This window comes from Monodelphis domestica, chromosome 2 (genome assembly GCF_027887165.1).
Source record: "Monodelphis domestica isolate mMonDom1 chromosome 2, mMonDom1.pri, whole genome shotgun sequence".
Lineage (NCBI taxonomy): Eukaryota > Metazoa > Chordata > Mammalia > Didelphimorphia > Didelphidae > Monodelphis > Monodelphis domestica.
The window spans coordinates 509,833,799-509,850,667 of record NC_077228.1 but is presented as its reverse complement, the minus strand read 5'-3'; the positions used below and the strand labels follow the sequence as shown (position 1 = coordinate 509,850,667).

The 16,869-nt window shown below is 54.2% G+C and overlaps 1 protein-coding gene across 1 annotated transcript in view; it reads right to left on the bottom strand.

The window, feature by feature from the left end:
* Positions 1 to 7,066: 7,066 nt before the first annotated feature.
* NXN (nucleoredoxin) overlaps positions 7,067 to 16,869 on the bottom strand; it is a 184,456-nt gene continuing 174,653 nt past the window's right edge. The window contains exons 6-8 of the mRNA XM_056819591.1: positions 14,836 to 15,015; positions 12,341 to 12,465; positions 7,067 to 9,009 (exon numbers count right to left, since the gene is read on the bottom strand). Of these exons, the coding sequence (XP_056675569.1) occupies positions 8,827 to 9,009; positions 12,341 to 12,465; positions 14,836 to 15,015 (488 nt within the window). The 3' untranslated portion in view covers positions 7,067 to 8,826. The remainder of the gene's footprint in view (positions 9,010 to 12,340; positions 12,466 to 14,835; positions 15,016 to 16,869) is intronic.

The following is a 16,869-nucleotide window of genomic DNA, read 5'->3' as shown; positions in this document are numbered from 1 at the left end:
CCAAGTCTCAGCGGCTCATTTGACCTCTGACCTAATGCCATGGCAGTTGCCAGGTGGAGCCTGCTGGGAAGCTAAGGAAGGCCTGGATGCGGCTCCCTGGCCAGCTGCGCCCTTTCCTTCTGGATAGTCATTGAAACAGCCTGGTTCGTCCCTCCTCGATGGCCCGCTGGCCATGTTTGTGTGTCTGCGCCTTTGCCGCCATCCTCCCTTCCTCACCCCCCGCAGAAGGCTTTAGCCGGGGAGGAGGGAAACTTGAGTTTTGGTGTTCACAAGTGAACACGCTGGTTCTTGCCCCCCGTTTGCCCCCAGCTCCCCTCCAGGGGCCGTGCCCTCCCTGAATCTGCAACAGCTCCAGCCACCATCCAGCTCACCTGCCTGCCCTCTACACAAACGAGGCGATGCGGGGGCTCAGGTGACTAAAAACTAGCCCCGAGCCTCCTCTCCTCCCTCTGAGGGATGCCGGCAAGGCAGAAAGCCCAGAGGGAGGGGAGCCAGGGTCCTGGAAGTATGGCTCAGGCCTTTGTCTCTCTCTTGTTTAGTCGTAGAATCTGACGGATGGAAGGGACCTCTTTGTCTCTCCGACCCAACACATCCCCCTTCCAAAGGAGTAGCGCAGCTGACAGGCGGTCACCTAACCTCTGAGCTCCCCCCAGAGCCCCTGGCCTCCCCCAGCCCCTTTGGAGAGCTCTGACGGCTACAAGTTTTTCCTGACATCAAGGCGAAGGTTGCTCTTTTGCAGCTTCTCCCTGTGACCACCGCGTTTGCCCTGGTGAAGGACTCCTTGGCCCGTTTGTGCTCCCCTCCTATGGCGGCCATCCTGGCACCTGCCTATCCCACTTGGGTGAAAGGAATGGAAGCTGAGCAAAGCCAGGCCGGACCTCTGGAGATGGGGCTCGGACCCCATCCTTGTGTCTGTAAGGAGGAACATCCCTCAGCAAGCCCCACTTTCCAGATTTGCCTGATTGAGCCTTGGAAATAGGCCCTGCCTGGGGCACTTGGCTTTCACCCACAGGCGGAAGGCGGGTGGATTGCAGTGATGAAGTATCAGCCTGCTTAAGGGGTTTCTCCGATCCCTGGGTGCCCCCGCACGGCTCGGCCCAGGAGCCCAGGGAGAGGTGAGGCGGGGGGCCACGAGCTTCCCCGGCAGTACTGGGGCTGCAGAGGGCCCGTGTCCCTGGGACAGTTCCTCCAGCCTCAGGGAGGGGATTTACCCTCTGATCCCAGCTGTGCCCGCTGCCCTGGTGGGGGGCCTGCTGGATATTTAATCCATCGCTCAGGGCTAAGCTTTGATGGTGAGCGGCAGGTGCTCGGCCCTTGGGAGAAGGGTGGAGGCTGTGCCGGACGGGGGCTCCTCTGACGTGTGTGTCAGAATCTGGACACGGCCACAGCCTGTCTGCCGCCAGGCCCTGTGATCCGCCGTGTCATTGAAGGCCCCAGAGCCTGCCAGACTTCCCCCTGGGGAATACGGGGCACACCGGGCTGCTTCCTGCCCCCTGGGAAACACAGGGAACCGCTGGGCCGGAGCCAGAAAGCTGCTTAGGAGAGACTGGCTCTCCCCCTTGGCCTTTGTAGCTTGACTTTTAGACAGGCTGCAGAGAGGCCTTCTTCCACCAGGGGGCACGACGCAGCCATGGGAGAGGCTATTTGTGCTGGAGCCCCACGGCGGCTGTTTTTTCCCAATGGGCAGCTCCTAGGCGGCTCGAAGGTGTCCAGACCTGCATATCTTCAGTAACAAAGAACTCACTGCCCCTTACAGCAGCCCATTCCTGTGTTGCAAAGCTCTAATTGTTTGAGAGTTCTTATACAGAACTGAAATCTGACTCCTAGCAACTTAAAAAACCCCCACAATAGGGGGCAGCTGGGTAGCTCAGTGGATTGAGAACCAGTCCTAGAGATGGGAGGTCCTGGGTTCAAATCTGGCCTTAGACACTTCCTTTGTGACCCTGGGCAAGTCACTTGACCCCCATTGGCTAGCCCTTACCGCTCTTCTGCCTTGGAGCCAATACACAGTATTGACTCCAAGATAGAAGGTAAGGGTTAAAAAAAAAAAACAAAAACCCACAAAGTCCTGAGTTAAAATGTGGCCTCAGACATTTCCTAGCTGTGTGACCCTGGGCAAGTCACTTGACCCCCATTGGCTAGCCCTTACCACTCTTCTGCCTTGGAACCAATATACGGTGTTGATTCTAAGATGGAAGGTGTGTTTAAAAAAACAAAACAAACCCCAAACCTTTACCTTCTGTCTTGGAATTGATACTATTAGTTCCAAGGCAGAAGACTGGTCAGGGCTAGGCAGTGGGGGTTAAGTGATTTGCTCAAGGTAAAAAAATCTAGGAAATGTGGGTTAGATTTGAACCCAGGACCTCCTATCTCTAGGCCTGGTGCTCTATCCACTGAGCTCCCTAGCTGCTGCTAACTCCTAATTACTTCCTTGCTGCCTGTTGGAAATCAATGAGTTCTCCAAATAGGGCTGTTTCCCCCTAATTGTAGGGATGGCAGGTTCACAGCTGGAGGGAACCAAAGAACGTTTAGCCCAACCCCCTCATTTTATCCATGAACAAACAGGGGCCCAGAAAAATCAAATGACTTGCTCCAGATTACAAGAGGACCAGCAGACTACATACGTGACCTTGGGCAAGTCCTTTCTGGCCCTTCCCGATTTCCTCTTCCATAAAATGAGGGTGTTGGACTGGATGGCTCATAATGCCTTTTTTTTTGTTTCCCTCGGCGCTTTGAACTCTCCTTTTCCCTCTACCACAAGGCCTCATGGTGGGGCTTTCAAGGCCCCCTTCCCCCTCCCCCCATTTTCCTGGTTGCCCTCTATATGCAACCCTTATCTGTTGGTCTGTCTTGAACTACAGCTCCCAGCCTGTCCCTGACCATCCATGATTGAGAGGTGGCATGTTTTAGTAGAAGGAATGCTAGACTCTCCTTTAGAAATACCTGTACTGGCTTGTAATCATGGGAAAATATTCTAAATCATCTAATCAAATTAAAAAAAAAAAGATACCTGTATCCTCCCCTTTGGGGGCATTTAAACCCCTCCCATCTTGGCTCCAAGTCATGTCCAGTCAATTAGAGCTTATTAAGTGCCTACTATGTGCCACATACTGCATCTATTCATTTGGGCCACAAAGAAAGGCAAGAAAACAGTCCCCACAGAGTAATGGCAGAGACCACCCAAATGTAAGCTCAGAGATTCAGCAGCAGCATCTCTCCTCTCTTTGTCTGCCTCTGGTCCTCCCTCTGGTCCTCCCTCTCTGTCTCTGTCTCTGTCTCCTTCCCTTCCTCCCTCTCCCTCTGACTGTCTGTCTGTCATATCTTGGAAACTCCCCAGCCCTCGAATGACTTTGTCTGTATTTTATATCAAAATCCGTAAGACGCTGGAGCCCTGGCACCTTGCCCCTTACCTCGGTATCTCCAGCCGTCACTTACTCTGCCTGGCAGCAATACTGCTTGTTTGAATATAATTTCGGGTCTTTGAAATAGCCCTGAGGACAGGGACCATTTTTAAAAAACGATTCGTACCTCCAGCACGTAACTGTCTGGCGCTTCACGTATGCTTAGTGAGCGGATGGCTCTCGGATTAAAATTCGAATTCTGAAAAATGGATGTCAACCTGGACAAGCCATTGAACTTCTCAGACTCAGTTTCCTCAGCTGTAAAGTGACGCTTATACTCCACTTACTCCTCAAGGCTTTTATGAAGAGAATGCCCTTGGTAAACTTTCATGTGTAATAGAAATGAATTGGATAAATTGCTGGGGATTTCTGCTTTATCCATACTTGGAATTGAAAAAGGATTAAAAAAAAAAGGCATCCAGGATGCGGTTCTCGTTTGTATTATCAAGCCTAAAAGGTAAGGATGACCTGTTGGGCCCCAACTTAGCACATGATCAGCCTCACATGCATGATCTCTTGGGAGAAGCCAGGGAAGGATCCCGTCCCCCAAATTAGATTCTGCCCTCATCTACACTGGCCCATTTTGTTTGTCCACAGGCCTGGAAAGAAACTTTTTTCCCCCTTTCATAACATTACTGAAATAGAATTGAAAATCTAGGAGCCCTCCAGCAGGTCCTGGCCTGACTCTGGAGGGCCATTTTTAGTAGAAGATGCATTCTAAAAGCATGTGTGGCAGCGATGCCCGGGAAAAATAGAGGGTACGGCCACAGCTCAGTCGTTTTCATGCTCAGGAATACAGAAACAAGGGCAGCTGGGTAGCTCAGTGGACTGAGAGCCAGGCCTAAAGATGGGAGGTCCTGGGTTCAAATCTGGCCTCAGACACTTCCCAGCAGTGTGACCCTGGGCAAGTCCCTTAACTCCTATTGCCTAGCCCTTACCACTCTGCTGCCTTGGAACCAATACGCAGTATTGACTCCAAGACAGAAGGTGAAGGTTTAAAAAAAAATACAGAAACGTTGGCTCTTGGAAGGGAATTCAGGAGCCAGTCCAGTCCAGACTCCGTCATTTTGGAGAAAGCCTTGGCAGGGCTGGCCCTGCTTCCCAGGTCCCCCTTCCCCCTCCCCTCCCACCAAGTACCATTATCCCCCTTAGGGTGAAATTCCAGCCAGAATACCCATCAAAGAAATGGACCCAATATGATGTTTTCCACATAAAACACTCAGAAAACAAAACAGTAAACCTTTTGTTTCCTGGAAAATATTATGTTTTCCCCTCCACGCATGTGCAATACCCTGTTAACCCTAATAACAGGGCTAATAAACAGCTGCCATTTGGCCCCAAAGACAGCAGTTTTCAGTCAGCAGATCGCTCCAGGGAAAGCTGGAATGCCCCCTTTTTGTCCCTGTCCATGTCAATAAAGTGGATGGTGGGGGAAGCAAAGGGGGGGGAAAAAACCCTTCCCAGCCTTAAATTACAAGCATCAAAGAGAAGGCCTGGAGGCACCTTTGGAACCCGGACCCCACTGGAGCACCAGGGCCAAACCGGCACACCCCAGGGGTGTTCTGTCTGCTCTCTGCAGCTCTCCGGGACCCTAGACTCAATCGGGGGAGGAATGGCCTTGCTCACTGGGCTGGGATGGAGAGGCTGGCTCCGCTCACAGACACATGGGGTGTTGTGTGTGTGTGCGTGCGTGCCTATAACAAACATGTGATGGCAGACTTTTTTCTTCCTAAGCCAAGGGACGATAAACAACTGAAAAGTGCTTGTCTGAGTCCTCGGGGCCAGATGATGTGTTCCTGGCCCATTTCCCCCATCCTCACATGCCACAGACGCCAATGTGTTGCCTTGGGAATCATTCTATGGCCACAAACACAGGCCTGGCTGTGGCTGTGCGAAGGAAGAGGTGGGGCAGGGGAACGAGCGCTTTTTAGGGTAATTAGACACCAGGAAACATCAAGTCTGCATCAGAACTTGGCATCTTGAAGCGAAGATGCTGCTCCAAAGGGCTGATGCCCCGCGAGCTGCGGGCGCCGAAGTGGAAAAGGGAAATGTCCATTTCTCTTCAAACCGGTCTCCCCCACAGTCATCCTTCCTGCCTGCTACCTCTCCTTTGTCCTGTAAATGGGGACGCTCGGGGATGTGGAAGTCATTGTGGAGACACCCACAGGGGAACCCCAGGGTGACATTTTTAGTCAGTCACCTTCCTGCCTTCCAAGCACAGGTTTCTCTTGCTGCTGGTGGAAACCCTTTAAGAGGGTCCATCGGATGCTTTAGCCTGTGTCTAATTAGTGCCCAGAATGGGAAGGTGTGCCCGAGCTGCTTGGGGAGGGGGGGGAGGTCTCCTACCACCCACTCTGCACCAACCCCCCTCCAGCCTGTCTCACCCTTTCTGGTCCTGGCACTGATTAGTCTTCAGTTTTCTATCCCAGAGCAGTTACTCCATGGAGGGGACAGGGAAGAGGATGCACACTGGGCCTTCCACTGTGGCTAAAACTAAAACAAACACCAGTTGGCAGTCCCTGGGGCAGCCTCTGGCGGGTGGCACCAGCAGGTACGCCTGAGTCAGATTGGGAAATGCCACGGAGCCCTGGAGATGGCCGGCTGATTTTTTATTTTTGCCTGGCGTCCACTTACGGCTCCTGCAGGGTCGCCTGGCAGAAGGCCTTGTTCCTTTAGCTTTGGAGGATGTGCAGCCTTGGCAGGTAGCCCCACGGAACACTGCGCCCGCTTCCAGAGCTCCCTAAGAGACGCCCTTCAGACTTAAATTTGCTAGCACCGGAGAGTAAAGCACGAACTCCTGTGGTCCAAGGTTGCCCGTCTTTTTTTTAAACTAGAGCCTGGATCTCTTTGCCTCAGCTAGGCTGAATGTGCAGGGGCTACTCCTGGGCCTGAACCTGCTACTGATTCCTTTCCAGGATGGGAGCTTCAGCTTCCTGTTTCCAATTGCAGCCGGTCTGACTCTACTTTGATAAACTGGTCCCCCCCCCCCCCATTGGGGAGCTCACCTTTTGGGTGGTAGACTTAAAGGACTGTGGACCCCCAATTGGTTTAGCCCGCTGCAAACTCAGAATGCTGGGCTTTAGGGATTTTGCCTCAGGCTCCCAAGGAAACAAGGATTAGCGTGTCTGCCACCATATCTGGCCTGGCCTTGCCCACCTCTCCAAGAGGCAGCCTGGTGAGTGGATCGGGAGCTTGAGCCGAGGGTGAGTCCTACCTTCGCCAAATACTGCTTCTGTGACCCTGAAGGAGCCCTTACGGCATTCTGAGTGTCCAGTGGCCACCCAGGCACAGGGAGGTGGGCTGGTGGTTCTCACTGAAATCAGAGCTGTGCCCTCTGCCCAGTAGTTTCTCAGCCATTACGCAGCTGAGTTCTTCCCCTTCTCTTTGGTCTCTAAAGGAGGAGGTGTGCTCAGTCCCCGTCCCATCCCCAGGGCTATGAAATCGAGACAAGGGTGAGGGCTGTGTGTGGAGCCCCATTTCTGCAGCCCTGAATCTGCCTGGGGAGAGTGAACATCCCCATGTTCTTCTAGAGATTCCAAGGAGAATTGTTCTCGTCCCCCCAAAAGACCCAGCAGCTCCATGCAAAGGGCACCTAAACAAGCACCTCTAGGGGGATGAAAGTAGCCAAGGCCTCCCTTCACAAAGGAATGGTGCACGCACGCTGGTGAAAAACCCAAAGGTGCCTGCTTTATTTTGAAGTGACCGCATTTCAGACCTGGGCCATCACTAATGACTAACTTCCTACCCTTTGAACTACAATAAACAAAACAACAGCAAGGGGAGCAAAGTCAATCGCCTCCTCTCCTCTCCAGGAGCAGGGTCTTCCCCTAAGCAGTCTCAGGGAGACTCCCCACCCCAGGGGGCTGGGGGCCCTTTCCCAGACACCGGTGTGTGCCCGAGGCAGGTGAAGGCCTGGCGGAGCTCCATCCAGAGGCCTCAGACGCCTGGCTCCAGAAAACGCTGTTCCTTTGGACGCAGATGTTCAGGTGGGAGAGGTGGTGGAAAGAACACTGGATCTAGAGGCGGGGGACCTGGGTTCCTCCCCGGGCCTCTGCCACTTGCTCCCTGTGTGTCCTTGGGTAAGTCACTCCTCCTCTGTGAGGATGGGGGCCCTGCTAGATCAGCTCAGGAAAGGGTAATTATTCTGTCTTGTGCTTTTGATCTTGGGAGCCAAGGGGCCCGGTGGGTGGCAGTGCCCAGATCCAGGCTCACACAGGCACCCCGATGGGGGTCTCCCATGGCATCTGAGCCAGGGGATGGTGTCTGCAGGGGTTCATCACTGGCATGGCTCCCTCTGAGAAAAGGTGGCAGAATTCACGGGCCCAAGGACAGCACACATAAGTAAAGGCAGCAGAGGCAGATCCTAGGAGGTGGGCCCTGTGTGGGCAGCCTGGGGAAGCACAGAAGAGAGAAGCTCTCCTCTTGGTTTCCTTGCCACGACTTTCACCCCCAGCCATGACAAAGGCCTCTTTTTTGGCTTAGGAGAATTCTCTGAAGAACCCAAGAATTGGTAAGTAATGACTTTTTTTTGTTTAAACCCTTCCCTTCCATCTTAGAATCAGTACTGTGTACTGGTTCTGAGGCAGAAGAGTGGTAAAAGTTAGGCAATGGGGGATAAGTGACTCACCCAGGGTCACACAGCTAGGAAGTATCTGAGTCCAGATTAGAACCCAGGACCTCCTAACTCCAGACCTGGGAGTCTACCCATCGAGCCACCTAGCTGCCCCCTACTTTTTGTCTTAATATCAACTCTAAGATAGAAAAGCAGCAAGTGCTAGGCAATCAAGGTTAAGTGACTTGCCCAGGGTCACACAGCTAGGAAGTGGCTGAGGCCACATTTGAACCCAGATCCTCCAGACTGCAGGCCTGACATTTTATCCACCAAGCTACCTAGCTAGCTGCCCCTACTTTCTTTTTCTTTAGCCAAGAGCCAAGGACGCCTTCTGATGGGCACCAACAACTAATCTTCTGTTTCCTGAAGTGTCCTGTGTGCGAGAATTCATGAGTGTGAGTACAGAGAGGGGAGTAACCCTGAAGATTTCTAAAGGCCCAAAGGATCAAGAAAAGACGCCTGGGGAGACACCGGGAACCAAGTTAAATGCCTGCTTGCTGCCTAACGTGGGGGAAGAATCTCCTTGCCAGGATTTCATCGTGAGCCAGCAACGCGCACGTCCTAGTGACACAATCCCAGTTCTGGCCTGGCTAAATCGTCCCCATGAACCTTAGGCCATCTCCGGGACAAGGCAGCCCTCAGGGAGCTGGCGAGAAGGAGTGAACTCAGAAAGAAAAGGCACCACCAAGAGGTCAGCCAACAGGGTCGAGTGAGTGCATCAGAAACGCAGCTGGAAAATCCCAGGACAGAGAGGAAGAGGGGGAGGCGACGGCAGCGGCGTCTTTGAGAACGTCCGAGGAGGCCAAGGGCCCATTAGATGGGCTCCGGTTTAAGCTTTTCTGCTAGGAAGTCGTTCACAAAGGCCTCCACAATGACGGGGGTGATCTCCTCCACATCCATCACGTACTTGGCGCGAGCGGACATGTCCAGGATGGTGAGCAGGGGGGCAGCCTCGGGCAGGTTGGTGTAATCTCTCAGCGAGTCTGTCATGTCATCCTGGGAAAGAAAATCAGCAAGGATGAGTGGAAGAAGCCCGGGGGGGGGGGGGGGCCGCCAGTGCAAGACAACATGGATCAGCCACTCTTCACTGGCTTGCGTACTAGTGAACACCGCAGCCCCATTAAACCCTTTTCATCAGACTTGCCAGTCAGGGAATGACCACACTGGTACTCCCCTAAAAGGCCACTGTTGGCCTTGTAAAATTTAAATCTCTAATAAAAATATTATATTTTAAGAGATTTATTAATGATAATTAGAAATCAAGGAATAAAGAAGATACAAAATAAAGACCCCGTGCCCAAGGCTGATCAGCCAATTCAAACACCCGCCTTACACCACCAAGCTCAGGACAGGAAGTAAAGAGGAAAGACTCTCCATGTCCCTGCCTAATATACCCAGTCTACAGGAAGTACATAATGACAGGAAGTCAGTGGGCTCCTGGGAAATGTAGTTCCTTTTTTAGGGTAACAGATTTTCAATTATACAGCCTCTCTTGGCTTGGCCTGGCCTAGCCATCCAGTAGCCTTCCAGGTCCCAAGACAAGCTGCCTTTTATACTGGGGTGACAACCATATTATTACTGCAATGGTGCTGACCATTCCAGCTTTGGTCTGGTCCATTTGGGTCCATTTGTCATACAGCCTGCTCTTAGTCGTACAAAGCAACATGGTGGACCATCTGTAACCAATATGCCTTCAACTCTGCTTATAGTCATTTGAGCATAAACATTTTGTTCTCTGGGAGGCCCTCGGGGATGTCATGGCCCCTCATAATCAGTCTGGTAAAGGCAATACGTACGGGATCAAGGGCAGAAAGAGATGGAAGGCAGGGATGGACGGTGCCGTCTCCAGAGACAAAGGACCTGGGTACAAATTCTGCCTCTGATGCTTTGTGACCAAGACTCCTAACTTCCCTGGGCCTCCATTTGCTCATTTGTAAAATGAGGAGGCTGGACGATGTCACTCTCCTACTGGGTCCACACCAGTGGCTTCCTGTTGCCTCCGAGATAATGTAGTCATTCTTCTGTTTGATTTTTAAAGTCCTTCCCTGCCTGGCCCTGACTATGTCTGAAGCCTCCCTGGATACTCCTTCCCTATTCTGTGTCAGGCCTCGAGCCCCCGGGCCTGGGACGCCCTTCTTCCTCTGCTCGCTGGCTCGCACCCCACCAAACCCAGGGGCCTTCCTGACTCCCCCGGCTGCTTGTACCCTCCCTCCCAAACCTCTTCATCTAGATTCTCCTTCTGCCCGTTCTCTGCCATCTTCTCTAGTCACTCGTCCTAGAGAGTTAAGGATCATTTCATTCGCTATCTCTGCGCGGTCAGTGCCCGACTGCCCGAATGGCCTCCAAGGACCCTTCCAGTAATACAGCGTCTCGGGCCCTGGGATGTTCGGCTCCTTCCTCCCTTTGGCCCGTGCCCAAAGACCATCCTGGCGCTTTTGTGAATCCGTGCGAAAACTCGATTTCCTTTTCTTGAGACTAGGGCGGTCCAGGACCATCTGGACCCGTCCGCAGATGGGGAAGCCCGGCAGCGGCCCCGGGGTGCCAGAACCCTTTGGGGGTCCCCCGACGTCTCTGAGGCTCACGAGGTGGCCGGGACGGGGCCGGAGCCCGTCCCCATCCTGTCTCCTATTCGGGGCTGATTAAAAATATACCCCGGATAAAGAGTGCGGCGGTTAATCCATTCAAGCTGGCCTCCACCGGGCTCTTTGTGTGCGGGGCCAAAGGCAGAGGACCCTTTCGAACTGGCTTTGTTTCCCCTGCAACCTCGGGCTGAACAGGGGCACCGGGGCCTGCCGAAGGGGCCCAGATGGGCTTAGCCATAGAGGCTATTGAGGAGGTGATGAATGGGTGATTCAGGGTGTTCAGCCATTCTTTCCTGCTGCGTCTGCTCGCCTGGGACCAAGCTCAGCGTGAAATGAATCCGTGGCAGGCCTCCAGCTGCCGCCGGACCCAGGGCGCAGGCGCACCCGCGGGAGGGGGCGACGTTTCAAAATCTGTTTGCCAATAAGAGGCTTACAGATGGACGGCCTTGGGATTGCGGGGGAGGGGGGCATCCTCTGCGCGAAGGCGGCGCGGGGGGAGATGCCCTGGGGGAGGGGGCCGAGAGCCCCTGCGCAAGGCTGGCCATGTTGCAAGGAGAGCCGCCATGTCTGAGGGGCTGGGCCTCGTCATCCCTGCAGAGGGACCAGCTGCGGCCCCGGCCGGCCTGCCTGAGCGTGGCAGAGATGGGCATTGGCTCACTGATGAAACGGGCATTTTCGTAGGCTTTGGGCAAAGTCACTCCTCGGGACATCTGCGCCCCCTGAAACCCGTCCTTAAAGGCCAGGCCAGCCCCGCGGCGGATGGGGGTGCTCAGAGGTTTGAGAGCAGACGAGGCCTCCCCCAGGGGGGCCAGGGAGAGTCTGAAGAGCGCAGGGGAAGCCCCTACCCCGGGGGGGGCGGCTCACGGGCTTGGGAAGCAAAGGCCCGGGGCCGGCCTCGGTCCGCGCCTGCCTGGCCATCGGCTCTTCTCCCCAGCGTTTGTCAAGAAGGGTTCGAGGATTTGCCCGTGCAGGGTGGCAGGGGAGGGCATGGCCCGATCGGGCTCGAGTGCCAGGAAGGGAGCGTGGAGGACGAGCTTCCTCCCCACGCAGGGCCCCGTGAGCTTGGCTCAGCCCCCACGCTAGACCGGGGACCCTCACGATGACGGAACACTTCCCAAGGGCTCTCCCCTCCCGCTTTCACAGGATTTCCCAGGGAGGGCAGCTGCCGGCATGTTCATCTTCAGAGGCAAGGTGGAAAGGGGCCACATTGGGAGTCACGGCACCAAGGCTCGGGGATGGCTCACCTCTCTCAGCCTCAGTCTCCTCATCTGTAAAGGGAGGGTCCTGGACTCGGCCTCTTCCAGCTTTCAGTCAATCATCAATGAACTACCAACTCAATGCCCAAGTCTGTGGTTTTTTAACCCTTACCTTCTGTTCCAGTAATGTCTCTAAGACAGAAGGACGAGGGATAGGCAAACGGGGTTAAGAGACTTGCCCAGGGTCACACAGCGAGGAAGTATCTGGGGCAGGATTTGAACCCAGGCCCTGGGACTCTACGTTCACTGTAAGTTCAGAAGCACAGCTAGGACATGTTTCTTCTAATGCTAACCCAAAAGAGCTCTCCCTTTCTCATTCCTGCGGGACTCTGTCCCTTTCTGACCCCCCCCCCCCCCATGCCATGTTTATTCAAGAGGGTAATGGGGAGGAGAGAGCAGGACCAATGTCTTCCTCTCAGGGGGGGGGCAGCAGCACTGCCACCCTTCCGTCAGGGAGCCTGTGGCCCCGGGGGCCTGCTCCTCGCTCACCTCTCCTGCCACAAAGAACAGAAGTGGGGCCTCCTCCTCTTTGGCTTTGTACTTGGCAATGATTTTCTCTGCGATCGGCTGGATGAGCTGTTTGGCAGCATCGGATTCACCATCATCCTCAGAGTCTGCAGGGGGATGGGGGGGGGAGAGAGAAAGAGGGAGAGAGAAAGAGAGATGGAGAGACAGACAGACAGACAGAGACAGAGAGGGAGAGAGAAATGAAGAGAGAGAGAGAGAGAGAGAGAGAGAGAGAGAGAGAGAGAGAGAGAGAGAGAGAGAGAGAGAGAGAGAGAGAGGGAGAGAGAGAGGGAGAGACAGACAGAGACAGAGAGGGAGACAGAGAGATGGAGAGAGAAAGGGAGAGAGAGAAGGAGAGAGAGGGAGAGAGAGAGAGGGGAGAGAGAGAAGGAGAGACAGACAGACAGACAGAGACAGAGAGAGGGAGAGGGAGAGACAGACAGACAGAGACAGAGATGAAGAGAGAGGGAGAGAACAGAGAGAGAAGGAGAGAGAGAGGGCGAGAGAGGGAGAGAGAGGGAGGGAGAGAGAGAGAGGGAGAGAGAGGAGAGAGAGAGAGGGAGAGAGGAGAGAGAGAGAGGGAGAGAGAGAAGGACAGAGGGAGAGAGAGGAGAGAGAGAACAGAGAGAGGAGAGAGAGAGGGAGAGAGAGAAGGAGAGATGGAGAGAGAGGAGAGAGAGAACAGAGAGAGGAGAGAGAGGTAGAGAGAGAAGGAGAGATGGAGAGAGAGAGAACAGAGAGAGGAGAGAGAAGAACAGAGAGGAAAGAGAGAGAGGTAGAGAGAGAGAGGAGAGAGAGAAGAGAAAGAAGGAGAGAGAGGGAGAGGTGGAGAGAGGGAGAGAGAGAGAGAGGAAGAGAGAGAGGAGAGAGAGGAGAGAGAGAACAGAGAGGAGAGAGAAGAACAGAGAGGAGAGAGAGAGAGAGAGGTAGAGAGAGAGAGAGGAGAGAGAAGAGAAAGAAGGAGAGAGAGAGGGAGAGGTGGAGAGAGGGAGAGAAAGAGAGGGAGAGAGAGGAGAGAGAAAGGAGAGATGGAGAGAGGGGGAGAGAGACAGACAGAGACAGAGAGAGAGAGAGGCAATGATTTATCAAAAAGAGACAAAGTGGCTAATTACCAGCAGCCTGTTGATCGGGGGACCAGGAGACAGAGCAGGGGGGCTCTAGACTGCTCCTGGGGGTGTGCCTTTGGGCAGGTGATGCCTCCTGTCTGGAGGAAGAGAGCCAAAGGGAAACATCCTGGGGCCATGGGATTCTTGGGAAGGATCTTCTCTTTGAAGAAGGCCCAACCTGCCCTCCAATAGCCCTGCTAGAGCTTATGAACTCGCTCCTCCTGGCACATCCTGCCTTCTAGGAGCCCCCGGGGGACCCCTAGGCTTCTGAGGTTCATCCCTGCCCCTTCTAACCACCACCTGGTGACCCAGACCCTTCCCTGGGCGGCTCCTCGGACCCTCTGGGACCTGCCACTCTCCTCCTGTGATCACACCTAGGCACACCATGGAAGCTGGTCTGTGGGGATGCCAATGAAAAGCAGCCTGGTATAGGGGAGAGCTGCCTGGGCTTGAACCTTCTCTCTCTCACAAGCTGGCCCCAGCTGAGTCTCTCAGCCCCCTGCGCCTCCATCCCCTTTTCTGTAAAACAGAGTTGGGGCTCCAGGGTCCCTTCCTCCCCGGGGAGGTCCTCAGGACCTCCTCTGACTGGTCTCCGACCCCTGGTTGTCCATCGGGAGTGACGCGGGATCTGGGGAAGACACAGATGTGACTGTGGCTCAGTCAATGTCCCTTCCAATGAGCCAAGTGATTCAGGCCTGGTGGGTGGGTGGGGAAGGTATATCCTCTCCTGAGCTAGGCTGCAGGGACTCCCTGGAAGGAGCCCCGAGTTCCAGTCTCCGTTCTACCACTTCCTGCCAGCATTACCTTAGGACGAGTCACCTCGACTCTGGGCCTCGCCCTCTGAGAGCAGAGGGACAGAGTTGCTGATGCAGCTGGAGAGCTCCACTAGACTGGCTTCCTGCGCTTGCTTCACCGAGTGCTTAACTTATTTCCCTTGAATCTGCGGGGTCTGGGGGAGGGGCACCCCTGGAGCGCTCCCCAAAGGGCTGGGGGAAAGGAGGAAGAGCTTGGGAGGTCTCTCTCCGCCGTCATCCCCACCTGGGGCTGCGCCTTGGCCGGCTCCTCCTGACACCCAGGATCAGTAGTTCAGGAGAAGAAAAAGCTTTAGGCAGAGCCGCCCTCTAGGTCTCCAGAGGCCTGGAAGGGCCAGAGACTCCCCCCGGCTGGCTGGGGCGCACCAGCCTGCCTCCCCGAGCAAGGCCTCTGTCAGTTGCCTGTCAGTTACAGTCGGCAGCCCTGGCCTGCCTGTTCTCAGCTGGACATCAATGGAGCCGGGAATAAACCATTGGGGTCGAAAGCAAGAGACAAAGGCTGGCCCGGTCAGCAGCCCCCCCTCCCCCCCCCCCCCCCGCCCTCCTCCCCGCTCCGTACCTACGAAGAGGACGAGGCACGGGCCCTCGTTGAGCTGCACGGCGTTCGAGTCGGACAGCTCCAGCACCGGCTTGGGGTGCCACGGGAACTCCCGGCAGTCCTCGTCATTGAGCACCTCCACCCGCCCCTGCCGGGTGATCAGCTCCCCCTTTGGGTCCAGCACGATGAGGGTGGGGATGCCTGGGAGGAAAGAGGAGACACAAAGACGGGCTAGACCTCAGCTCTGTCCGGCAGGGAGCCATCGGCCGACCCCCCACCCAGCAAGGCCCCGAGGACGCTGGCCTTGCCCTCAGCGAGCCGGTGGCTGAGGAAAATCAGGAGAGAATAACAGTGTTCCCAGGCTTCCCATGAAAAGGAGCCAGTGGCTGGCCTTGGGCTGCCCCTGACTGAAACTAGCATTTCAATACCATTTTATTTATTTTTTGATTTGAAAATGTTTATTTAATTAATTGATTTAGAATATTTTTCCATGGTTCCATGATTCATGTTCTTTCCCATAGCCAACGAGCTGTTCCACTGGGTTTTACACGTGTCATTCAATACCATTTTAGGGGGGCAGCTGGCTAGAGAGCCAGATTCAAATCCAGCCTCAAGATATTTCCTAGTGTTGTGAAGGGGAGAGTCACTTAACACTCTAGTCCTTACCGCTCTTCTGTTTCAGAGTAGATACTAAGACAGAAAGTAGAAGTTTAGAAAGAAGGTAGAGATCCTGGCACAGAGCGGGCATCCTGACAGATTACTCGTGACATTTCTGGCTCCCTGACTCAGTCCTGCATCCCCGTTTGGGGGCTCCCTGAGAGAGGTATCACCCAGACACGCGTCCCGCCTGCCTGCCAGCTCCTGGCTGAGAGGACTAGCCTTTCAGGGGGGCTGGGGAAACCCAGGGCGGTTTACTATTCATAGAGGTCCAGTCCTTTGCGGGGTAATTTGGCCCTTGTGCCACGTCTCTGTGGGGATGGAGCCAAAATATTAAAAAAGGCCGCTCTGGCGTTCTGTAACTCACCAAAACAGCAGGCCCTGCCCCCCATTTTCAGTCTTCAAAGGGAATAAACACAGAAATGATGTTCACACTTATTAGGATAAGTAGATGAATCCAATAAGGGACTAACCTGTGAAGGAAATGTGTTACTGAGGGTGGCTATCTCCTAACACATCCTACGTGCATTAAATGAGATTTTGTGAACTTTTTGGTGTCTTCTGTGTTGAATCCAGCATGTTCGCTGAACAAGACATTTAAGCTTTTCTTTTCTTTCCTTCCTTCCTTCCTTCCTTCCTTCCTTCCTTCCTTCCTTCCTTCCTTCCTTCCTTCCTTCCTTCCTTCCTTCCTTCCTTCCTTCCTCCCTTCCTCTCTCTCTCTCTCTCTCTCTCTCTCTCTCTGTCTCTCTCTCTCTCCTCTCTCCTCTTCTCTTCTCTCTCTCTCTCTCTCTCTCTCTCTCTCTCTCTCTCTCTCTGTCTCTGTCTCTGTCTCTCTGTCTCTCTGTCTCTCTGTCTCTCTGTCTCTCTGTCTCTCTGTCTCTCTGTCTCTCTCTCTCTCTCTCTCTGTCTCTCTCTCTCTCTCTCTCTCTCTCTGTGTCTCTGTCTCTGTCTCTGTCTCTGTCTCTCTCTCTCTTTTCTGCCTTGGAACCAATACACAGTATTGATTCCAAGAGGGAAGGGAAGGGTTTAAAAAACAAACAAACAAAACCATCTCTATTCCAGAATAAATTCTTTCTAGTTCTTTCAACCAATTCTTGCATGACATGATCTAGGAAGCCCTTGACCAGGAACTTGCCCCCTTTGGGATGCACTTTGATTTACTCAAGAAGGGAGGCTTGCCCACCTGGCTCCCCTTGAATTACAGATTTAGAGGGCGATTCAGAAACTCCCTTCTCTTTCTATCCTTTTTTTCTTCTTCTCCAACTATACGATAACAGCCCCCCCCCACACCTCCCAGGGACAGCCTTAGGACAGGCCAAGTCCCCTTTGCTCAAAAAGAACCCCCTCTGGCAGCTGGGTGACTCAGTGGATGGAGAGCCAGGCCCAGAAACAGAAGGT